At 35.6% G+C, this 26308-nt stretch overlaps 2 protein-coding genes across 2 annotated transcripts; one reads left to right on the top strand and one right to left on the bottom strand.

The window, feature by feature from the left end:
- The first annotated feature begins 2120 nt into the window (after positions 1-2120).
- On the top strand, positions 2121-21115 carry MS3_00006891 (uncharacterized protein). Its single transcript, XM_051215127.1, has 11 exons — positions 2121-2249; positions 2288-2370; positions 4177-4277; positions 4322-4471; positions 4507-4597; positions 4650-4681; positions 6751-7084; positions 9211-9463; positions 14222-14412; positions 18504-18635; positions 19421-21115. Exons 3-10 carry the CDS (start codon positions 4227-4229, stop codon positions 18551-18553), a joined length of 1152 nt encoding a protein of 383 aa, XP_051068309.1. The 5' UTR covers positions 2121-2249; positions 2288-2370; positions 4177-4226; the 3' UTR covers positions 18554-18635; positions 19421-21115.
- Positions 18906-25855, bottom strand: EIF4AIII (Eukaryotic initiation factor 4A-III). The gene is made up of 7 exons (XM_012939007.2): positions 25646-25855; positions 25153-25609; positions 25045-25117; positions 24746-25008; positions 24033-24255; positions 21422-21676; positions 18906-19304 (listed from the first exon to the last, which is right to left on the bottom strand). Exons 2-7 carry the CDS (start codon positions 25292-25294, stop codon positions 19052-19054), a joined length of 1209 nt encoding a protein of 402 aa, XP_012794461.1. The 5' UTR covers positions 25295-25609; positions 25646-25855; the 3' UTR covers positions 18906-19051.
- Between the last annotated feature and the right edge of the window lie 453 nt (positions 25856-26308).

Genomic DNA, 26308 nt, shown 5'->3' with positions numbered 1-26308 from the left:
TTCATTCGTTTCAAGTAGTGGAATGTAAGTGAACAGGGGTGATACCTATAGTGATGTCATGAAGCTGTTCTTCACTGATAGGCTTTTCAGATTCTCAACAAATTCAAAGGGATCCTTGACAGTATGCTTACAGAAGAACTACTTTCGTACTTCTTTCATTCGGTTTTTTTGAACTTTGTATTTTTTCTCAACATTCATCTCTTGATTCTTACATAACTGCTATTCTACTGACCATCCAATAAAATATTCTGTTCATTCTCTTTTTCATATATTATACAGCGTAGCAACTTCTTGATTTTCGAATAATTACTTTGAATATAAATAATCCTCTTTCTTCTACTTACTTAATTTGTAGTCGAAATGTCACTATGTAATTATTACGTAACGTATCCACTCGACGAGTATTATTCCATTATTGTGAATCATATATATATATATATATATCAGTGTAGAGCCATGATGAAAAACTAATTGAAAAGAAATTTCGACGAGACTCTAATTTAGGGACGAGCCAATCAGAAGCGTTTGAGCAATTTCAATTATTAGCCAGTCAGACGACAGTATAAAGTAAAAATATATTATAAGAAAGTAATGAATTGCAGTGGTTATTCTTCTTTAACATAATTTAAAAACTTGTTAAGGTTTGATAAAGGTTCAGAGGTTCTGAATTCATGATGCATATGGTATAGAAACTCGTCCATAGGGTTAGGGTTGTAGCCTCTCAATAAACACCTCTTCTCTAAAATCCGTTGTAAACCGATCGTATGTTAGCACCCTTACCCGAACCTCACCCTAACGTTAACCGTAAACTCTAACCCTAACCTTAACCCTAGCCCTAAACTCTAACGCTAACCTAACCCTAACCTGTGGACGAGTTTCTGTACCATATACATTATGAATTCAGAACCTCTGAACCTTTACCAAACTCTAACAAGTTTTTAAATCATGTAAAAGAAGAATATCCACTGTAATTCATTACTTTTTTATAATATATTTTCACTTTATACTAAATGTCTTCTGATTGGCCAATAATTGTCAAGGTCATTTAAGATTCGTTTAAAGGTCGTCCCTAAATTAGAGTTTCGCCGAAATTTCTAAGCTCATTTCTTTCCTTCTTTGCTTACAAAATGTCAGAATATGAATTTTCACTAAATTTATCAGGCACTTAAGGTTAGATGCATACAGATCAGATAACTTCCACTAGAACTCATGATGAAATGAATGTAGTGTTATGTCTCAATTATCATCATTTGCCTTGCTATATGCTGATGATGTCAAGATATGGAGAGCGATGAGATGTAAGGGTGACAGCTCAGAAATCCAAAATGACCTGGAGAAACTATTTGAATAGTCTCAGGCCTGTCAGTTGCTGATAAATACTTTCAAGTGTATTGTGGTGAATATTGGTCATCAAGGTACAGATATATACACGATGAGTGACAATGAGCTGCTCGTTGTCCAGACGCACAATGACTTGGCAGTCATCGTTAACCAAGACTTAAAGGCTGCTGCAATGCTGTGCGATAGCCGCCAAAGGTTCTATAAACTTATGGTCAATACGTAAGGCTTTCGATCATGTCTATGTTAAAACGTTTTTGACTTTGTACACAGTGTTCGTGAATCCGAAACTTGAGTACTACATACAAGCGGCCAGCCCCTACTTAAAAAAGACAATGAGCTTCTGGAAAAGGTTCAGAGAACAGCAACTAAGCTGATTCCTAGAATAACAAAGCTGTTGTATGCTGCTCGACTGGCCAAGCTCAACCTATTCCCGTTGTCATATCGTAGAAGTAGAGGCGACTTGATTACAGTTTTCAAATTGCTTAGTAATAAATTCACATCTGATATGCCCCTTTTTACTTGTCTTCCAAAACGAAGAATTTATGAGAACACTCCGAAATATTCACGAGACCAGAGCAAATTATTTGTCAGCTGAATATCGGCTTTCCCATCGAATCATCAACGAATGGAATTCAATACCTCAGCACGTGGTTGTAGCTCCACGCGTGGACTCTTCTTAAAGAAAGTTGGATCAACTGAGAGACCATCAGCAGCAGTATTGACACAGGCCCACAAGCCTCCAGACGTTTCGAACTGAAGCCGTGTTTAAATTAAGCAACGTTTTCGAATATGATTGATGAAGCATTTTGTGTTATATGCGTATGTGACATAAACTTCGATAATCATAGAATCGAAAAATTGTGCGAAAACCTGGTTTTTCAAGTCAAAAATTCATATATAAATGATCGGTGACTTTTGTTTTTCTTTGGTATTTATATGTATTTAGGTCGCTAATGTTTTCTCTCACTGTTTGGTTTTGATTCTACCCTATGCAATAATGTGAAACACGTGTACGGAGATGATATACAAGTAATTATCGTCCTGGTTCGCTGATGATCGAAGAGTTTTATCGCCGCAAATCTTAGTGCAAGTTTCCAATTTATAAAGTACACTTTAGGTACACCTCAAGCATGTGGTGTTCATGAACATGTAGATGATATATTTCACTTTTGTATGGGTTGTTACTGATTTTTCTGGAATATTCACCTTGATTGCGGCAATGTTGGGCCATTTGAGACCACTTTGTCTTCTGGCTACAGTGAATAAAGTGGGCCGGCCCACTTTGAATATTTTTAAAAAATATCTAACATGATAAAATTTCGCTATACCAAAGTTATTTATTTTCTCGCAGTACAAAACTATGTATACCTCCTTTATAAACCAGGAAAACGAGATTACATTCGGTATTTTATCAGAATAACCAAACTATTATGATGGTGGTATTCGGCAGATAATTTTGATTTCTGATGTTAAAAGCAACTGAACTCTCACTTTTCCTCATCAGATGAGATAAGAGTCGATCTTAAATAATAGTCGCATTTCTTCTAATCTAAAGAACTTTCAAAATTTGTTTTATTTCATGCCATGGAAGTACCCAAGCGACTAATAAAGGGGACGAAAGCGTAAATAAATCGGAAATGTCGCTTTTTCGCCTATAAGTCGGTTATGCAGGGGGAATGTCGATTTTTTCCTCTCAGGTCGTGTATTTGGGGGATATTTATCGACAATTAACTTTGTGCAAAACTTGTAGTTTTATGATGACAAACATTCGACGTATTTTAATCCACATATTCTGAAGATTTCTTTTAAAACTAACTGTTATAGTTTGGTAAAAATCTCCTGGTTTCATTCCGTAAGATTGTCATATTGAAGAAACTGATTTACTGCGAGAAATTGGTTTTAGTGAAGCAGTTGTATCTATTATTTTCTTACAAAACTTGAGTTTTTTCTACCATACTATTTCTTCCGACTTTTCGTTTGTTTTCTTTCCTTGGGTTTATCGTCCTATTGTAATGCTTGTTGTTTTACCGATAATCTGCTTGGGAAAATTGAGATTTGTTTCTCTTTGCTTATGTGAGCTGTTGGAATCTGGATCGTCATATATTTGCGCTATGTTAAACATTTATGGTGATATACAAGTAATTAACTACTTAACTAATGTTATAACGTGGCTTGTGTGTCCTGCTAATGTATAATGTAATGATACTGCCAATTAGAGAACAGTGAATTATCGATTGTACCAATGACGCATAAAACCCGTGCGAGCAGCCTAGAGTCGTTATCGGTCTTGCTTTCCGCCTAGCCCGGCATGTTAGGTCCAGAACACTAATCTCAGCCTCTGCGATATGAATCATGTATTCCAAGCACACTGGGTTTATATATCAACCAAACAGACCACATCGTACCATAAAATATGAAACAAAATTTGTACAGGATTTATTCAAAAGTGAGAGAGAGTTAGTAATACATAGACATGGCATAGTTCAAGAATGGTAAATAATATAATAACAGTTCATAAATTAAAATAAAGCTTATGATAAAAGGAACACGAATATGAATAGTTTAGTTACATAACAATTATACGATAAAAATATACGTATAGTATTGGTCCATAAATGGATTCCAAAAGGTACGACTCATTTTCATCGGGATATAACACTTAATTCTCAATATGATTATTATTGGCTTAAATATCAACCTGATTAATAATATCTTTTCTTACGACACTATTTATAAGCTAATTCTCTGATCGTTGATTTATTTTTACTCTTCTTCTTATTATTGTTTGGTGTAATAGTTCACTCCTTTGCTTATGGCTATACTCCTTATTTTTAGATTAACAGCATAATCAATAAACAAAGTTTTTGCTTGTTCATCGTCTTTACATGAGTTGTAATAGTTGTGTGCTCAAGGACCACTTTACTCTACCATCGGAGGTAGTTGTTTATTTTTAAATGGTAAAGTATTTTATAATATCCAGGATTCAAATGCCAGATATATCAGTGAATTAACACACAATGAACAGTTATTGAAAGAAACTAAATTAAAACACTTTTTGATAACAGAACAAAAGCGATCGAAATTGTATAGATCATTAATTGCTAAAGTTAATTCCAGTTGTATAGATGACGTAAGAATGTTAGAACGCTTTATCTTTAGATTTAGAAACTGTTATCTAATTTACCCAGTGAATCAGTTCTTACTACTTTGAATCAAAATACATCGTGTGACAGCACCAGCAGAACAGATTCTCAAAGTAATTTTACGGCTTGGTGTTTTATAATTCGTTAATATTCTAATTTTTGTAGAGTGCAGTAATCGTAGTGAAGTATTAACCAATGTAAGTTTATATTTATTAGTAGTATTTTTATCTATTTCACTCGGTTATTATCTTTTGTCTAAAGTTTATCAATCCTACGGAACTTTCATTTCCGTTTAAGCCGTTTGTTTGTCAAAGAATCATAAAAGGAAAACCTGTGGTTTTTATTGCGTTTGACATATGAGTGGGATTATAATTCATTTGTAGTGTTTGTTTAAATCCTCCTAGTGGTGTTTAAAACCTTAATTGATCAGTCCGTTTTGACATATATGGATTCCAAGTGAATCGCTCAAATATTTTGTTAAGTCACGAGCATCATAAACAGAGTTGGATGCTAGCTAGCAGTGGAATCCAGGACTAGCGTTTCATTTTATTCGAGACTGGTCAGCCGAATGTACTCGCTTCGGAACTTGAATCCTACACCGTCCGCTTCAAATACCATCACGTTATCCATTCAGCTTAGTGAACTTCAACTCTGAAATGTAGGTGCATCGGACTGACTAGTCTCAACTAGTGCGAAATGCGTCTCCTGGGTTTCACTGCTAGTGACCATTTAACTCTGCTTATAACGAGTGAGATTATGTTTAAATACTTATGATAGAAGTAATATTCTCAATAGTTCGAAACTAGTCTCAGTATGTAAGGTCTAAAAGTTGTAGCCTTTTATTAGTTATATCAATAGAAGTGTTTCATATTGTCCAACCTTCTTTACTATACATTAGCGAATGAAGTTGAGGTCAGTAGTCCTGGCCATTGACCGATGTGAAAGTAAATTATTTAGTGATTTATTTTTTTTATATTGGTTAATTAACTGATTTAAAACCGTTTTAAATTTCAAAACTTTGCAATCAGCCTAGTTGTACTAAAGAACAAAGTTTATTGGACCATTAGGTAGTGAATGATAAGCAAAAATCTGGATATCTCTATTTGTAATTTTCAAACACCAAATTACACTTAGGTTATTGTAAACTATCAGTTACTTATCTATGACTGCTAGTTAATATTAAAGGCATCTATTCTTTGTATCATTCATACAAAAAATTTGGACTGCGCGGCAGTCCGTTCTGTCCTACTTTACGGCAGCGAAACATGGCCATTAAGAGAATAAGACACTCGTAAGCTACTAGTACTTGACCACAGATGCCTTAGAAATATTGCTGGCGTCTGTTGGGATCACCGGGTAAGTAATAGTGAGGTTAGACGCAGGGTATTAGGAAATGATGGTAAATCAGTTGATGAGGTTATGAATCTTCATCTACTGAGATGGTTGGGCCACGTGTTACGTATGCCCGAACACCGATTACCACGACGTGCAATGCTATCCGGTATCGGAGATGGTTGGAAGAAAGTTAAGGGCGGCCAAACCAAAACGTGGCATCAGTACTTGAAGTCACTAACTTGTAGTCTGAGCCATGTTGGTAGATGCAGAATACTTGGTTGGGGTCCGCGTGACTATCGTAACCAATGGTTGGAGACTCGGTGTGACATTGTTCAGAATCGATCACGATGGTGTAGGTGTATACACTCTTTGTCTTCCCTCAAACGATGAGATTAAAATTGCTTAGTATCTTTCTTTCTACGAACTAATTTCTTCTTCCTATACTATATCCTTATATGCAATCTTTCTTTTATATATTACTACCACTGACTTAACTACTTCTATGAATCTGGTGTTCTTCTTGCTGTGCTAATGCGGTATGGCAACTTGGACTGATGCATATATGTGCCTGGTCTTACGTTGTAGATGACTGACTGGCTGACTTATTACTGAGATATAACAAGGGATACTTCTATCGTAATATTCATGCAATTTGATGAAGATATTTATTGTGAAGAATAATGGGTTCTTACAGTTTTCTATATATTGTTAGATAGATACTTACGAAGCCTATTTTTGGTGAGATTTTACACGTTCTCATAGGCATAAAATTGTTTTTGATGCGTTTTTAAAATTACTTCGAAATATGTTTGTTTAAACATTTGTAAACACATAACTTCGTCCTGTGAGCTGATTTCTGTTTAAAGTGGCATAATGTATGGTGTGACAGCCCCTTTCTCTACGCGTTATTTCCTTTTATGTTTTTTTTCAGTCAGAAAAGTTTTTCAAACAATCACCTAGACACGAAACTAGTTTATCTAGTCGTACAATAACAACAACAACAACAAATAATACTACACATAATCATTGCAAATGTACTGAACAGAGTATTGATGACTTGTCCAGTCGTGCTAAGGCGTTATCACTTCATAGTTTCCCTTATCTCGTGAAAAGTTTAAAACTTAGAACTTCTAGCTTACACGAGCATAAAGCTAGACAAATGAGACAGGCTGTTGGAAGACGTATTTATTCAGATGCTGAACGTAAAAAGGTCTGTGATCTACGTCGAAATAAAGAAGATTTAATTTTATCGGAAAACATTAAAGGTGATACAATAATCTTGTTTTTTCAACCCAACATTCTTTTTTTCATTCTTTTCTACTGTTGTTTTATTAATCCACTTCTTAACTTAAAAGGCTTGACAGTTTGTGGTTAAAGTTGACCAAAGACGCTTTGTGATAGTAATGTAAATGTAATTTAATATATATGCTAACTAGTCTTACTAAATCAACACTAAGGTTTCAACAAATAAATTGAATTTAGAATCTAAGGATTTAAGGATTTCGTTTATGTGATACAAACTACTGAATACATTATTCACCATCTCTAAGATGGTGTGGCTTCGTAAATGGAATAGAATTAAAAGAACCTCAAAATAGCTTGGTACGGTTAAAGATAGTAAGACTTGAGAGTTGTTTCCATATAGTTGTAGGTTGGCTTCTTGGCTTAGAACGTGATGGTGCCTTGGTCTGTAGTGTATGCTACTTAAGTCTGTCAACATAAGTAGTATGTAAAACAATAAAAGTGAGAAACATGAGAGCAGAAGGCTTAGAGGATTGAGTTGAAGAGAATAGAAGGGAAAATAGGAAGGGGTTGTGAACTGGAAGAATCATATGGATGTAAAGGATACATGGTGGAAATTTGGAAGTGAAGTATTCAGTGTATTGTTCTCATATTTTACCAAGATATTTCGCAAGTTTGTGTTAGAACTACAATCAGTTGTCCCCACACGTAATCTCCTTCACAAAAGGTCTATCTAGGGGAATTAGGAAACTGTAATATCTGACTAATGCCACACATGGATTCCTAATCTTAAGGATACGAGTGAAGCACGAACCAACCTTAAATACCGGACATCATGGGACTTGGTTTCTTATCGTTAATAAACTATGTTATTTTCAAATTTCACCAGTATCAAAGAAACGTGTATGGTGTATCGCTGAACTTGGTGCTAATAAGCATTGTATAAGCTTGTGAATTCATTTCACGCTAAAATAAAAAAGGAAGAGATAATTGGTTGGGAATTTTAGAGAATTTAATTTCTCCATATATTCTTTAGCATTGAATTCTCCTAATGTCAAGGTTTTAATTACTGAGCTAATTTTGTTTCTCAAATTGGTAAAGCATCATCCATCACCTTGATTTCATTATACTAATTTTAGTTGTGGAGTAATCGTTGAAAGTCAGCTCAAGTCTATGAGTTCGTCAAACTGACTTCTCCTTATCTAAAATTTCGAGATTATTTCTGGTAATCCGTTGATTGAGTCGCAGTTTATTTTTGTCTAAAACACCATCAGTGATTAAGAAATGATAAAACAGCTTTATTTGATTCTAATAGAAATTTTATAGACTTGTGTCATCAAAACCAACTCAGAATCTTAAATCATCTACTCTTCCTAAGTAACAGCACATGATACTATAATTCTTATATTATGTAATAATGATGTAATCATGTATCATCAACAATTGACAGTGATTATAAAACTGTAATGTCATCTACCTGGGTATAATTTTACATCGATATGATGTGGTTATTTATTTATTGAAACACATAAACATTGGTACAAGGAGGCACCAAACATATGCATCACACTTCAACATTCGATTTGTGTGAGGGCTGGAATAATGCCCTAGCGCCCAAACCGAGGCAGGTGGTTTTCTTCAGTGGCCACTCGTCAAGCCTCTGATCTAAGAGTCTAATTCACGAATCAGTGGAGCAACGTCAGGAGATGCAGTTTCATGGTAGCTAGTGACCAACAATAGGCGCATACGCCATTCGTCCCCTCAAGATCCTGGAGACCACCATTGGTTTGGAATCAGGCTTTTCCAACTCTCCTAAGTGGATCTTTTATATTCACCAACCCGGTTAAAGCGCTAGACATTCGCTTTTAGCCCTCTCAGTTTCGTAAACGACACCCTCATCGAGAGTATGCAGTGAATAGGACTTTCTTGGCAGTGGCTGTTATCCGTGGCTACCTCACCCTTAGCCGTACATTGATACAAACTTTCGTCAGTTCCAAATAAATTCTCCCCTTCTTTTAAAACCCAGCTATCGCATACCTACGTCTAAAAAAGCTTTTTGAATTCTATTGACATGGTATTTTATCCTGGTACCCTATTTATAAAGATGAAAAAATCTTTATTATCGCTTCTTGTTTATTTTTTTTTCTAGCTAAAGCTGAAAAACATTTTCTTAATGTAAAATCTAATAAAACTCTTAAATCGTCTAATTATTTGAAGAGAAATTCAACACAAATTATGTCTACTAATAGAGATAACTTGACAGTAAATGATCATAGCAACTCAATTGATGAAAATAAACTCAATAGTAATTCGAATCAAACAATTAAGTGTAATTATAAAGAGAATGAAGTGTTTTATTCAAAAGATACAAATTTGTCCGATACCATGGATACTAAAGAGATGTAAGTCAATGTGAAGTAAATTATTTAGAAAAAAACTCATTTAAGTAGTCATGTATGTCTGATTTAATCAATTCAGTCATTGTAATTTGTTTCAATTATAATTCAACAGTTTAGAAATCTTTTTTGGTTGAGATCATGAACCTATTGATGTTAGAACGCCATTGGAAACCTGAAATCAGTGGACGGCGCGAGATTGAAGGCTCTGGGTCCGAATCCCGTAAGCGGGATCGTGGATGCGCACTGCTGAAGAGTCCCACAATAGGACGAAATGGCCGTTCAGTGCTTCTAAGTTTTCAATGGTGGTCCAGCATTAATCGGTTTATGATCTCAATCAAAAACTTAATAACCTCCACAACCCCTATACTGAGTTTAAGAATCCCCATAGAATATTCAAAAATGAAGAATATTTGAGCAAACTATTGTTTTCAATAACTTTATCATCAGCCTCTACAGTTATAAGTTCATAGTTGTTGAGATATTTTCCAAAATAAGGCATGTAATAATGAATTTGATAATGTTCTATATTAAAAATAGTGAACGTTTGCATCTGTTACGACATATATACTTCAAAATTGTGTTATTCGCAAGTTAGAAAGGTTATTTAATATAGGTCAGAATGATTTGGAGTAAAGTGTCCAGTCACAATCAGTAGAATAGTATTATAGCAAGAATGAAAATGCGAAAAATTCGCGTGAATGAAATGTATTTTATCTTGTCAACTGAGATAATAATAATATTGTTGTGTGAATATAATATGTAATAAGAGGGGTGTTATCAAGGTAATTACGATAAACTGATTGGGAATGATGGATGTGAAGATTAAGATACGGGTAATTAAGAAAAAAAGGACGAGAGTGAGAGGTTTGTAATATTCAGTTTAGGTATCCGGTGATCCAGTCGTAGGCCAAGGTAAACATAGAGGCTGGATATACCTTTTACTATATACATAAGTTTGGTTTTCTGGAGTTGATCCAGATGGCTTCGGCTATGTAGAGTAACCGTAATCTAGCTCCATGAGATAGATTTTTTAGAACTTGATATAAGACAGAGGAAGCCTAATCTACTTTCATATGATGTTCACTATCTGCCAAGTGAGAAAGGATAATGCTGTTGATCGATTTAGTGACTCTTTTTCCCAACCTTGCTGGTACATGTTCACGAACATGCAAGGATAAAGCCCTCTGGGTACGGCCTGATGATGAAGTTATTGAGAACAATTGTTCGCTCAAATATTCCTCATTTTAGATTATAATTCAATTTAAATTTGAGAAATCACTCATAATCAAGGATAGAATTAGGAAGTTGGTTTTACATTTAATCCTTAATCATTTCCCTTCGACTCTTTTGAGTATTGTTTTATACTACTTATTTATATTCAGTGAATAGTTGTATTCTTAGGAATGTTTAAGCTGATGTTGTAACTCAAGTTTGTCGTGTGATATTCTGAAATATTCACATGTACTTATAACATTTATTGTATTTATCATTATGATTACTTTATCTCAATCACTGTAGCAGTTATTCACTATTTTGTGCATTTGTTTAACCCTTGTTTAAACGCAACGGTTTCCATATTGTTTACTCTTGGTTCGGTTTTTTGCTAAAACCTAAAAGCTGTCTTTTGCACTATCGTATTTTGGAATTATTCTTTATGTTACTATTATTCGGAAACCCTTTTTATTTCAGACAAAAAGACGCGGTAAACACCGCAGACACCTCACAAGTCAGTCAGCTACAACGTAGGACCAGGCACATATATGCATCGGTCCAAGTTCCCATACCTCATTAACACAACAAGATGAACACCGGATTCGTAAAAGTAGTTAATTCAGAGGTGGCAATATATAAAAGAAAAATTGCATATAAGGATATAGTATAGGAAGAAGAAATTAGTTCGTAGAAAGAAAGATACTAAGCAATTTTAATCTCATCGTTTGAGGGAAGACAAAGAGTGTATACACCTACACCATTGTGATCGATTCTGAACAATGTCACACCGAGTCTCCAACCATTGGTTACGATAGTCACGCGGACCCCAACCAAGTATTCTGCATCTACCAACATGGCTCAGACTACAAGTTAGTGACTTCAAGTACTGATGCCACGTTTTGGTTTGGCCGCCCTTAACTTTCTTCCAACCATCTCCAACAACTCAAAAATTGAAGTTTGTAACTAATCTAGTATATTATTCAATAAATATTAGCTGTTCTAAACAAATCATTGGTTTTGTGAACATCGATTTTGTGCGTATCTCAATTGGGTGATTTAGACCATCGATAGACCTAACATTATATATATATATATAATTCTTTTCATAGTATTATTATCAGTAAAAAATAAGTAAACTCTTCAATGTTCATTCATATTCTCACTTGTTGGTAGATAGTATAGTGGAGGAAATGCTTAATATAACTAGAATATATCATTTACTTATAATAGGTAGTCTATTTTTGTAATTGAACTGTCCATTTCATAAGCAGACGTTGACTGCTACTCACTAGTTCGATATTGTGATATAACATCAAGTATATTAGACTTATACATAGATAACGTTACAATGGATACACAACCATTCATATTATATTGTTATCTGCTACAATGCATTTTCTTATACCAAAGCATTGTGATTTATCAAACAGATATGCTGAACTGTTGATAGGGCAAATGATTCCACTCGAATCATATAATATTTATTTATCTTCAAATACTATATGTCTAGCATATTTAAAGTTCATTTTGAATATTCTTTAAAGCAACGGACAATTTATTAACTAAAGTATGTATATAGTAAACCGTTCGTAAGCACATCTTCGGTTAACTAATGCTTAACAAATTGAAACTTCATGCGGCTATTTTCCATTAACATTTATTCCACGATTTGTTACAGAGGTTTCGTAAATAATGGGACAAATGCCAAAGTACCGTATGAAGAAACGTTGTTAACTTGGTTAACTTTAGTAGATTCCTAGTAATTAATAGCACACTTTTGGTTAATCAAACGAAGTTAAATAAAAGGTTTAATTTTAAGTTTGTTTGATCATTTCCATTCATTAGTAGCATTTACCTGCCTGAAAATCTAAACATTTGAAAGGGTCTAATTACCTATCCTCCTACTATCCAAATAGGTCAATATACATTATATAGTAAGCCGTATACCTGACAAACAATTATTGAAATTAGATCCCTAGTTTTGAAATTACCTCATACTTATTATTCATTGAATTCATTCTTCCTACTCGAATCATACTGTCCATGTGTAATTTTTTCTACCATTATTGATACCGTCACTACTTCTACTATTCTGAGATAAGTTTTAACTCTCTTATTTTGCCATAATCATAAGGTGTGCCGACTTCAACAGTTGCACATATGTGCCAGGTTCTACGTTGATTATGACTGACAGATGCAGAAGCAAATAAGCTGCACAAAATGGTAGTAACATGGTTATCAACCTTTAGACCAATAAACTAAGTGTTCATTTACTATACCACACTTCTACGCCTATATTTGAATTGATTTACTGTATTACTTAGTTATGCTTGTTGAGCTTAGAGCAACACAGTTCTAGAAGTCATCACTGAACCATTAGAGGTTTGATTGACTTCTATTAGGGCTGAATTTAATAGGATATAAATATGTAACTGTAATAGCTTAACAGTAATCTCTTTAAATTTGATTCTGAACTATTTGGACATAAAATGGGCCTTTCATAGGATAAGGAGGAAATATTCTTCACTGTAAACAGATAGTATCATAACTGTTTAAATTCCATTTTGTCTGTTTGGAAATACATTGTAATGGTACTACCAACGATCAATATTTGCTGAAAAAAAGAGGATTCTTAAACAATCGTTTCGGTAAATTTAAAATGAATAAAAGTCATCATTCTTAAAAATTCTGATCTCACAGCCTATTATTCTTGTCTAATATCAATCTGTATTGTTAACTATGGAATTTAACAATTTTCGCAAACCTCGTTTAGTCATAAAAATTCATTATCCAACTATAGTAAACCAGTTCATGTTAGTGAAGGGCGATTATCTAGTGGAATCAATAGAGATTTATTACATCCAAAATAGTTAATTCTGCAGGTTACACCTTCTCATTTAAACTTACGAAGCTCTAGATATGCAACATTCATTTTCATTTACCTTTTAGTGGCCTGATATCTGTCTCCAGTCAGATTGTTTCTGATGATTGTTGCCGAAATATACATGCCGACAATCGCGTTAGTGAATAACGGAATGAAATGAACCAAACACGAGAATGAATTTTGAATACGTTTGTTTCATACAATCGTGACGCGCATCGATGTGGCGAGTGAGCCAACTCGTTTTGATCAAGCGTAATTCAGTATTTATATTCAGACAAAAATAATTTACATATACGTAATGAATAGGATGAACAATCGACGAACACGATCATGTGAAAGCGGCCACGATTGTTAAGTGAATAATTGAAAAGGTCAAAATATGGCTCAAGAAGGAATAAATTGGTATGTCTAGAATCTAGAATGCCTATATGGGCTTGACTTAGTGGCAGCGACTACAACCTGGCAAAATATAAATAAACGTGTTAGGGCATGATCTTAGCATTCTTCCATTAGAAGTAACCACCTAGACTTCCTAAACACTACTACTGGCCAAATACTTCATGCATTCCAATTTATTATAGCCAATCTGACTCAGTGTATTTATTGTTCCAACTAGTTACTACAATATTTTATTCCATTGGTTAAAATGTTTTCATATTTTGTAGAAGTCTGGAAAAACCCAAACGTGATGGTCATAATGGCGAGATGCTTTCCTTATGGTCTCGCTTATCTAATCGTCTGAATAAAAAAATTCCACCGCTTTGTCTCTGCATGGAATATTCTCGCCATGATATTGATGAAGTCCCACCATGGTTGAAATGTGCCAATAATTGTCAATTTTATCATAATCCAGAAGGTATGAGCAAGGATTCATATTTTAATGACCATATTCTCACGTGCTAGTTGACTACAAACGGTAATCAGTGATTATTATCTTGAAATGCTATGACCTAAAAACCTACGGTTATCACAATTATCAGATCTGTGTTCTGCCGAACACATGCCGTCCCCTTCAATAGGAATGTTCACTAATGGTTCATTTACAAGTACAGATGTTTATATTGATGTATCCTGATAAAAATCAAGTGATGTTCTCTAATTACTACTGAACTGGTAGGAAATTAACACACTTACTTACGCCTGTTACCCCTCGTGGAGGAGTATAGGCCACCCTTTACATTTGCATCAGATCCTCAGTGTTCATCGATGGTAATTTTGCAGTATAGTTCGTCGTATAAATTCCAGATAATTTTGACGATTTTCTCAGTTACTTCATATTGTTGAGGAAGGTTCCATAAAGTTCTCTCGTCCACACTGTCTAACTCTTTCTCATAGTCTATAAAGTTGATGTATGGTGACGCGTTCCACTCAACTGATTGTTCAACGATAATCCATAGTGTTGCGATTTGGTCTGTGCACGACCGATCCTTACGGAATCCGGTCTCTTGATCTCGAAAGTGGAAATCTACTGAGTCTTTCATCCAGTTCAGCAACACTGTTGAAAACTTTTCCTGGCACTGACAGTAGTGTGATTCCTCTGTAGTTCTCACATTTCCTCAGATTTCCTTTCTTTGGTGTTTTGATGAGGTGTCGTTCTTTGCAGTTTGTCGGCACTTGTTCTTCCTGACTAGAACGTGGAGCATGTTTGCAGTTACTTCTATGTCTGACTTCGATGGTTCAGGTGGTATATAGTCAAGTCCTGCTGTTTTTCCACTCTTGATTTGTCTGATGGCCATCCTGATTTCTTCGATCGTTGGTAAAGTGACATCTACAGGGAGGTCTGTAGGTGTTGCTTCGATGTCCAGTGGGTTCATTGGAGCTGGTCTATTCAAGAGGTCCTCGAAGTATTCTACCCATCTGTTCCTCTGCTCTTGAATCTCGGTTATTGTCTTACCTTCTTTGTCCTTGACCGGTCTCTCTGGTTTACTGTAATTGCTTGCCAGTTTCTTCGTTGTGTCATACAGTTGTTTTATACTTCCTTCTTTTGCAACTTTTTTTGCACTGTCGTTGCTAGGTATTCCACGTATTTTTGCTTGTCAGCTCTAATGCTCCTTATCACTTACTTGTTTACTTCTGTGTATTCGGCTTGTGCCTTGACTTTCTCTGTTCTTGTTCGGTTTTTCTTAACTGCCGTCTCCTTATTCTTCCTTTCTTGAATCATGTTTAGGGTTTCAGTAGAGATCCATTTATCATGATGATGCTTCTTGCGATCCGGAACCTCCTGACATGTTGGAGCTAGTGTTTTTTTGTTGCTTTTCCAGTTGTCCTTCATTGTCGTTTATTCTTTTTCGAGTAGATCCTGTAAGGCTTGGAGCCTGTTGTTGAGAGTTATTTTGAATTCGTTGAGTTTGTCAGTATGTCGAAGGAAGGCTGTAATGAACCTTTGTAATGCTGTTCCTCCAGTTTTCCAGTGTTTCTTTATCTTCACTTTCATCTTGGCCACAACCAAGTGATGATCTGAAGCTATGTCAGTTCCTCTCCTGGTTCTCACATCGCTTATCCTTCGGAATGTTTTATTAATGCAAATATAATCGACCTTGTTTTCCGTTGTGTGTTCCGGTAAGACTCGTGTAGCTTTGCGCCGCTTATGACCAGATTTTTGAATGCACGTACATTTGCGAATCTCTCCCCATTTTCGTTTTTGTCTCCTAGTCCATGTCGTCCCATGATATCTTCACTACCGTTGTTATCCGTTCCAACTTCGACGTTTAGATCTCCCATTAAGATGGTCAGGTCGTTTGCAGGACACTGGGGCATGATCGATTGCAGCCTCTCGTAGAACTGATCTATATGGTCGTCATTGTTATCACTGGTCGGTGCATAACATTCACTGCAATTGCCTCATTCTTTGTTTTTGAGGACCATGGGTCTGTGACATTCCCATCCTATAAGTGCTTTACGTGCTTCTTTGGACAACATCAGAGCAACTCCTTGAATGTATGGAACATTTTCTTCATCGTGACCAGAGTACATCAGCATTTCTCCTGAATCTAATATTTTCTGTCCAGCTTGGGTCCAATGGGTTTCACTGATTCCACTCACCGCCAAGCTGGCTCGGTCTCAAACATTGTATGGACATTCCATGTACCTACAAAAATTGTTGTTCTGGTTGTTAAAAAGGGCTTCGGTCTCGTGACTTCCGAAGAATCTTGGGTTTCATCATTTGGCGTCATAATTCTTCCTTCAACTTCCAGGGTAGAGTTTAAATTGTTTAATCTGATTAGCGTTTTTAACAAGGTTGTTTCCTACGGGATGGGGTTGCCGACCTCACACCCAACATTCCTTTTTTATCCGGGCCTGTGACAGGCAGTAACTCTAGAAGAACTACAGAAAAATTTAAATTGACACGTATTGGTTGATAAATACCTTTGGTTACTGCTTTATTCTAGTGAAGATTAAATTACGAGTAACTTCTGAGACCTATCAATGGACTAATATTATCTATATATTCTTATGGTATAACTATTCGATAACTAGATTGTGTATATCTACATCCCTCTTATTATAAGCTTCATTTTGACCTATAGATTATTATTGTACGATTTACTGTTCTTAAGTTACGTCCAGTTTATTGACAACTGTCTCCCACGTTCACATCCACATTTTGGCTTTATTGTGCATAAATGTTATTTCCTATTTTATGGTGCGTTGTGGTCTGTTTGGTTGATATATAAATCCAGTTATGTCTGAAATAAATGATTCACATAGTTGAGGCTGTTATTGACATTCTGGACTCAACTGAGTGGGTTAGGCGAGCAACGGACCAATAGGACGCTCGGCTGATCAGACCGGACGGACGTCACTGGTCTAGTACAGTACAAGAGCGAATAAGTCGTATTTTGATTGGCGAATAAATTACGTGATAACTAGCAGGCCATAAAAACACAACAGTCGCTTAGCTGGAGAATATTTTCACAAAGAAGTCTAATAACTTCTGATTTGTTCTTATCGCAACTGAGTCAATTTGGTGACGGGATTTTGTTGTGATTGCTATTTGCCGTGATAGACAGATTACCAAAATGAAATCACTTTAACTGATTACTAAATGTTAAATTAGATCAAGCACACAGTGAACTTCCTTGCGAAAGAAGTTCTCTAATTATTTCAAACTGTTTTTTTCCATTAAAATTTCTTAAACAATTAAACTACCGTCGATATTTGTCTGCTTCATATAATACTCAACTATTTTGTTGATGACTTGTGTGATATCTATACAAGAAAGTTTTGAAAAATTATTAGTTAGATTAGTGTACCCTTTGTCTTTGTTACCTATATGCACATAAAATTATGGTGACTGACATATATTCAGTCTAATGTTATGGTCACTTGATGAGATGTTTTGTACTTGCTTCATTTTACCCTCATATATTTTGTTCATTAAAATTGAATTTATTGCTGATATTTTGAGGGTTTTATTAAAATTGGTACTTTATTTTTATCATAACACCATGACGAATAGATGGATCTGTTTGTAAACTAAACAATAAATACAAGGTTCGCATAATTCATTTTCTGACATTTTTAAGTGTAGACAACACAAAATGCATGACAATTCTGTAGTCTAAGAAAGTGATTCGCTAATACTTTACAATTCAGTTTGTTTATGAGGATTGTTTGAAAGTTAGGGTTAAGTGAACATGTTGCATCAGTAGACTCTTATTAACTCCACTACCTAGTGCCTGGTATAAAATATCAATATTAATTTAAAGTGAAAGGTATATATATTTATACCATATAGGTTACAAGTAATTGAAACCCGGATGTGCTAATAATAAGGCATTCATATTTGTCATATTGTGAGACAACTCATTTCTCAGGTCATGAAAATTCGTAAAACATTTGATGTCAAACTAATTACAATACGAATACTGTTGCTACATTTCTTGTTGTTTTAGCGAAACCCTACCTTTCTGTTAATCCATGGTATACCTTCTCTTATCTTCACAGCTTTTCTCAAGGTGTTACTGGACTATATGCAGTCGCTAAACCTGTCATAAGGTCGAAGAACAAATCCCCATCGAATTAAACAGCTACATTCTGTCAAATTCGCAACTTTTGGATCATAGTTATCAGATTTTGGTGGGTGCTTCTACTTGAATAAAAAAATCATTGGCTAGAAATGTCTTTGCTTTGAATTCACAAAAGCAGTTTAGGATTTTTAAGCTTATCCCCGGTTCCATTTTACGAATTTCATTCGAGTGATCTTGTTAGTTAATAAGTGTACCCTACTAATCAGTAATATTATGATTGAATCGTATCTAAAATCTAAGGTGAGAATATCATTTATATTAAACTTTAGAGCTGTTACGAACCTAAAGTTCGTTAATCTTTAGACTGAAATAGTCTACGTAATCTGAGCAATATATATTTATTCAGATTCGATAACATAAACTGACATGATAATATCTATATTACTAACTGCATCGGCTAAAAATCAAAAGTTGACTACATACAAAATAGAAGTATTTATTGAAGTACGAAAAGAATGCCAAGAATTATACAAGGTCTGAAACATTCATTGGCATTTCATCAATTTGTGTAGAGTAGTACTGTTCAATATCGCGTAAGATTTTTATATCATCCGTTTTTACAAAGTTAATCGCTACACCTTTACGTCCAAAACGGCCCGATCGACCTATACGATGGATGTAAAGTTCACGATTGTTAGGTAAATCGTAGTTTATGACAAGAGATACTTGTTGAACATCAATACCTCGAGCCCACAAGTCTGTTGTTATGAGGACGCGGCTGAAATGGAAACATAATCAACAAATGAATTACTAAAAGTCAATTTCACTGACTCATATTTTTATACTTTTGAATAAAACAAGTATTTAAAATAATTGGTCTCTTTCATAATTTAGGATAATGCAAATGAAAGGACGAAGCTTGTCACAACTGTGATATATTAGCGCAATACAAACGATGCAAACCATATTATACTGGATAATGAATCAATAGCATTAGACTATGTTCGAAATGTATTGGATTAATATATTTCATAGTTCTGATCAAATTCATCTCATTGAAGGATTATACAAATACAAGAAATTGAAATTAGCCACGAGGTGGATAGACACGAAATAAATAAACATGTAATCATAAGATGTTTGTTATTTAGAGGAAGATGAAGAATCCTTGCAGATTTTGAGCCACTTCAACCAGTGAGTAAAATATTATAAGCACTTGAATCATGGGATGTGGCCATTCTTGGTTTGATTAAACGCTAACACTGGATATCCAGAAAGTGGGGCGGCGTAACAAGATCTAAGTATTCCTCAAAAGTTTAACCTAATGCAGACTCATTATCTGATCAGAATCGCCCAACTTTAGAGCTGAAAACTCAATGTTTTCACTACATAACTGATGTTTTGGCACTTGCAAACGATTAACAGATGCTATCCTAGGCAGTTTATTCCAACAATAGACATGCAGATTACTCTGACTTAAGTGGATTGGAAAACACCAAACTGCTGCAACTCCAGGGTATAGATGCAGTTAACGCACAAACGGGTAGCCTCTCCGTACTTGGAGCAGACAATGTTGTCGGCCAATCTTCAGGTAAAACCAAACGCTAACTAAATGTTCAAATATCTTTTATTAAAGCATCCAGGAGACTTCAAATTCTGTGAATGACCTAGCCCAGAACGACTATATTATGTATGGTAAGTAAATTAGTTCAATCAGATCGGTTTCGGACTGTCTGAAGCATAAAATCGCTTATATTAATGCACCTATCGTGAAGCTGAGCAAGAGTAGCAGCTATGGAGACGTTTGGTCTACATTAGTTGTCGTTAGCTTATATATATATGCTTAAGTGGTGATGGGGACTTTTATGGTATAATACTAGCTGATTATTGAAATGCTTTACAACTATAGTGAGTGATGATTGCTTACATTCAAATACGTTACCAGTTACCCGTTTTTATCATAAAACGACTAAATGTTTTTAACTACTTAGCAAACCACTTCTACAGTAACTTAAAAGTGAAAACATTCGCATCATGCAAGAACCACAATTTCCATATTGAGGATTTTAAAGCTATCTAAGTCCTTCAGTAAAAACAGTATGGAGTCTGAAAATATCAGTAAAATAAATCGAGTACGTGGATTTGTACCACACTTTATGAACTTCAGCAAAGCACATGACTTGAAAACATTCACCCACTAAAGGTGAAATCATCGACGGTATAACTAAGCTTGAGTGGACTCCATAAGGTACATTTTGATGTGGTATGACTAAGGTGTAAGCGCTCAAGACATAAGATAACGGATATTGCTTTATAATGACTAGTCGACTTAGTCTTGATTGTAGTCTCAAGTTCAGAAAGAAACCAACTGATAACCTATGAATTTATATCAAGTATGAGTGTTTGAAACTTGTCTAGACACTGTCTACTTTGATGGAGTAGGCTGACTGGAAGATTATGTGCCCTTGAGTGAAAGGAATGCATAAATTCACGAAATCTATGACGTGTAAAGAACCATAGGCTTTCTCTTGGTCACAGTTAGATGACTGTTATCCGTGCCTGGAGAATAACTGATGTAATTCAGAATTCATCGAATGAGTACAGCTGTATATATATATATATATATATATATATATATATATATGGTGGACCAGGCTAAACTGAACACTTAGAACAGTTTCGAAAGACAGAATGGGAAGGTATACATGGAAGGACGCTGGAACTTAAGATCTAGAAGACAGAGTGAATGCATTAGCGCCATTGTAACCGATGTGGTAAAGCTCGTAACTTAACTAAACTACATATGAATATAAGTTTATGATGGCAATTTTAAAGTGTTTAGTTTAAAAATGTAAAAAATAAATACGCTGAACAACCAGGATACTTTGGACATACCTATCCCCAGCTCGGAAATCTTTCATAATTTCTTCTCGCTCTTTCTGAACCATATCACCATGCATAGAAGCCACAGTGAAGTTGTTTTTAAGCATTTTCTCCGTCAACCATGCAACTTTACGTTTAGTATTGCAGAAAATAACAGACTGAGTGACAGTGAGTGTATCGTATAAATCACAAAGAGTGTCAAATTTCCATTCTTCTCGTTCTACTGCCACAAAGAATTGCTTTATGCCTTCCAAAGTTAATTCATCACTGTAAAATACCAGAAACAAGAGTTATTTATTTATTTGAACACATAAATATTGGTACAAGGGGGCACCAAATACCCTGGTTAGAACAACCACAATTCTAACAAAAAAAAACAAACTTATATCAAGATGTTTACACATTTCATGTGATGTTTCAAAACAGTAATGCACTTGTGTGACACGCATTAAAAATCATGTTACATAATTTTACTAATAAAGCATATATTTCATATAAGTGAAACGTCGAGTAACAGTATCTGTTTATCGAAACCGGTTTATTTACAAAGAGTAGTATCCTACCCACTATTGTGAGCATGTAAAAGTCACAATCGTTTCTGTTAATTACAGTTTTCATAATACAGTGAAAAGAACTCAGACCGAATATCTAGGTATGTTGTGATGATTCAAGATTGACAAATTATTAAGCTTTTATCTTATATATATAATCGATCAAGAAATGTGACTGATGAGATTCGAATGTACCAAGTTACCATGTAACGATGAAAGGTATCAGTTGACTTTACATACTTGAAAAAGCAGTTGAGCCAAAAAAAAACATTAAACAGTAATTACACATGCGAGTAGCCATTTCAAGTGTAATCTCATTACTTACCCCATACTGTTCGCCTTCAAGTAAATAAATAACGTCAGAGGAAACAGAACAATACTCATAGAGTAAGATGACTTTATTCTACATTGCTAGCTTATTATCAATTACATACAATCGCCGTATAGAACTGAACAAAAAAAATACAGATTTTACGAGTCCGGGAATGTAAAATGAAGTAGGCTTACAGAAACAAGAGACGAAATGTTTTCTAGCCATATTTAGCAGTATTTTTTATCATCACAGTAGTTTGATGGAATCTATACTAATTTACCTCAATAATTGAGTAGAACTGTTAGCCCTCATCCCGACCGTAGCTGCTACATCGACGTAGTGGTCAGCTTTGCATATTGCGGCGACCCAACCGAGTCATATTGGCTGAAACGAGTTGGGTGGAGAACGGTAAGAGCAAAAGCAACAACTCACGGTCCGATCACCGTCTATTTATAGCAAAGACCAATTTTAAACATGAGGAAAAACAACATCTGACGTGACGACCTTCAAAATCGACTAAACGGTGGACACAAATAGACCACATTACCATCAGCCAACGCTGGAGAGGCTCGATAGGAGACCGTCGCTTATTTTGAAGCACATGTTTGGACTCATCATGCCTTAGTTCAAGCACCTACTTGTCTGTCTTACTGGACGTAGAAAATCCACAGCACAAAAACCCGTTAGAATCTAGCTTAATGATGAAAAAGTCAAGAATATATTTCAGGAACAGAGAAAACGTTATGCAACCGTGAAAGCTATGTCCACTTAGATGTAGCTTGGAATGATATCCAGAAAGCTGTGGAAACAGCAGTAATATCTATTAGTAACTTAAATCAAAAGGCCAAGAAAATTCAGTGGATTTCAGTGACGTCTATTAAACTGATGGATACTCGTAAACTCATATTGGCAGGCTCTAAACACAATGAGAAGCAGCGATAAGTAGATTAGCAATCAGACTTACCAACGAAACGGTTATTAGAAATTCGGCTGTTAGTGAAAGTCTCGGAGAAAGATGGGACTTTTATTCACTCTCAATCCAGGAGATTGGATGAATGGGCAGTATACCATAGAGAACAGTTCAACCAGCCTTCAACTAAACTTCAGTTATCCACGATCTCCAATCAACCTGAGTAGCAAACTATTGTATGTCCTCCAACTCTTAGCGAGGTGCCCCCAAATGCCTTAGTACGGCCGAGAGTGGGGAGAGTCCGCTCTCCCTCTCGAAATGCTCTCACATGGCCACGTGCACACAACCACTGCCAGGGAAGTCCTACTTACCGCCTTCTCGCGGCATTACTCTTCTTCACGAAATTGAGAGGACGAAAAGAGAAACTCCGGCGCTTTAACCGGGTTGGTGGACACGGAGGGTCCACATAGGGGAGTTGGGAAACCCTGATTCCAAACCAATGGTGCACATGGGACCCAGTATCCTGAGGGAACAAATGGCGTTGGTCACCGGCTACCATAGGACTGCATCTCTTTACGTTGCCCCACTGCCTAGTGGGTCAGACCTTTAGATTAAAGGCTCCGGATGTGGCCTCCTAAGAAAACCACCTACTTCGGTCTGGGCACTCGGGCAGTATCACAGCCCTAACACAAATCTAATGAGATGACAATTATTTCACGAAATACTATGCTCGCTCCAATTAGAATTCAGACGATTCACATTCACTTGATTTAACGTGGATCTTTTGATCGAACAAGTGTTAAACATTCACTTGATGATCTCATGCAAAAAATATCGAAGCTAACTTACCGTTTTACCAGAATCCGAACAGGATTAGTCATGAACTTTGACGTCATTTCGAGGATCTCATGAGGCATTGTGGCTGATAGAAGAACTACTTGTGTACCAGGGGGTAAGTACCGATAAACATCGTATATTTGCTCTTTGAACCCTTTATCCAACATCTCATCAGCTTCATCCAGAACAAACAACTTAACAGCTCTTGTTCGTAAACTGCGACGGCGTATCATATCTGCACAAAACAAAAACGTACATTAAATTCATAATGTACTCCAAATATACATAACGATAAGTGAGATGAAAACCAAATATTAATATTCAGTAAAGTTTGTAAAATCAGATCGCTATGGTTAGTTACTACTACTAAGAAAAAATTTAGCATTATTAACAAATAAGCAATGCAACTATCCCTCCCAAAAACAATGTGACTCAAAGCCATGTTCATGAAGCTAAAGTTGATAACTGACGGACTAATTAGTGACAAATTACTTCCCCATATTTTATCCTGTTTATGACACATTTTTAAATTCAGTATTGCTTTATACATGCTATTATGACATCTCCCTCTCTAAATATATGATACTGGCTGCTTATGAGTCAGTATTTTAAATTTTTTACCCCAGTCGTTTTAATCAACAGTACAACTGCTAAAAGACACACATAGAACTATAAAGCGTGTGTACATTTGTAGATAAATATTTTCAATAGTACATACTACTCACCGAATACACGACCAGGAGTTCCAGATATGACATGCTGTCCGTAGTCTAGTTTCCTAATATCTTCTCCAATGTTTGTCCCGCCATAACAGGCGTGACATTGGACATTCATGTAGTCACCTAGGGCGAGGATGACTTTCTGTATTTGCGAAGCTAGTTCACGGGTTGGAGACAAAACCAAAGCTTGAGTTTCTCTTAGCTGAGTGTCCAACATTTGCAGAATAGATATACCTAATGTTGCGGTTTTGCCAGTACCAGACTGAGCTCTAAAACAGGATAAAAGTTAATAATGAAGTACTTACTGTGCTATAACATCTCGACCCTTTACTATTTGCTTGATAGCTCTTTGCTGAATCGCTGAAGGCCGCTCAAATCCTATGAGATGAACTAAAGAAATTAGGGGTTATTACCATAAGCGTATATCCCACGTAGTAGATCGTCTCGGAGACACATTGAATCGAAAGATGGGATTACTTCGATATTTTCAGATGTCTCAAACTCCACATTCTTAAGATCATCCTCCAAATTATTCCGCTTTGATACACTTTCCATAATTTAGGTAGCAGAGCACTGAAAACATAAGGATGGTTAGAATGTTTACAACGTGGGCATTAAAACAAAAGACATTCTACTGCTACGAATTATTTATTTATACATTAACTAAAGCACTAGTACTTCCATGGATCTTCACCGGCTGGAACTTTCCTATTGCGATAAAGTGCTGATCTACCTTTCATTCCTTCATTCACAGGAATACACCTGAAAAGTGCATAGGAACCAAAAACACCAGCTACTATTCCCGTCACAAACAAACCCATCCGAAGACTACCCGACGACACCTGAAGATTCATTTGCAAGTTTCGATCCCTATGTGAGATGTCATATAATAACACACAAACTAACTTTATAATTTTTGCAAGCTTGATAATCCACGTAAATTATATAAGCAGTGAAGGTGGGTGCAAACACAGATAGCAGGTTTCTACGAACTGTCCTTAAAATTGAAGAAACTTTCATTTACATAGAAGAATTACGGAAAGAAATGTGTGCACAATAGATACAAGTCCACCGTTCAGTCAAGGTCAAATCAAAGTAAATGGCGCAGACTTATGTTCAATATATTACGATAGCCAATCTTTTGTCGGATAGTTATCAAATACCAGCCTGAATTTAGGGACTGGTATCTCACTATTCATTAACGGTTTCATATAGTTGATACTGGCGATTGCTATGTACTAGTTTCACAGTGTTGATGAACGCGTCTCCGCTCCCCTCAGAAATTAAAGAACCTCCTTACCTCTGAAGCCAGATAAATATAGCTACATCTGAAAGTAAGTAGATACTCTATCAACGCATGTTGCCTTGAGACTCGATAAACATTTGGTTATCCACAGATATACTAGCCATTTATGACAATTGCTTAACACATAGCTTCCATATCTTATGTCCTACATCTCGCACCTCCAACACTTAATGCTTTCACTTCTTCAACACCACTCATTGCATTCCATAATTGACACCCTAACACTGACAAAGATTCATATCACTGTCATAAACATGAGTTGG

This window comes from Schistosoma haematobium, chromosome 2 (genome assembly GCF_000699445.3).
Source record: "Schistosoma haematobium chromosome 2, whole genome shotgun sequence".
NCBI lineage: Eukaryota > Metazoa > Platyhelminthes > Trematoda > Strigeidida > Schistosomatidae > Schistosoma > Schistosoma haematobium.
Note: the sequence above shows the minus strand (reverse complement) of the source record. Positions and strands in the feature narration are given on the sequence as shown.

Coding starts and splice junctions, on each gene's coding strand:
- MS3_00006891 (XM_051215127.1), top strand. CDS start 4,227: ATGAGTTGTAATAGTTGTGTGCTCAAGGACCACTTTACTCTACCATCG. Junction 4,598..4,649: donor CAGCAGAACAGATTCTCAAA/GTAATTTTACGG, acceptor TAATTTTTGTAG/AGTGCAGTAATCGTAGTGAA. Junction 9,464..14,221: donor ACCATGGATACTAAAGAGAT/GTAAGTCAATGT, acceptor CATATTTTGTAG/AAGTCTGGAAAAACCCAAAC.
- EIF4AIII (XM_012939007.2), bottom strand. CDS start 25,294: ATGGAAAGTGTATCAAAGCGGAATAATTTGGAGGATGATCTTAAGAAT. Junction 25,118..25,152: donor ACGTGGGATATACGCTTATG/GTAATAACCCCT, acceptor TTCATCTCATAG/GATTTGAGCGGCCTTCAGCG. Junction 19,305..21,421: donor GATTTCCGAGCTGGGGATAG/GTATGTCCAAAG, acceptor TTTCCATTTCAG/CCGCGTCCTCATAACAACAG.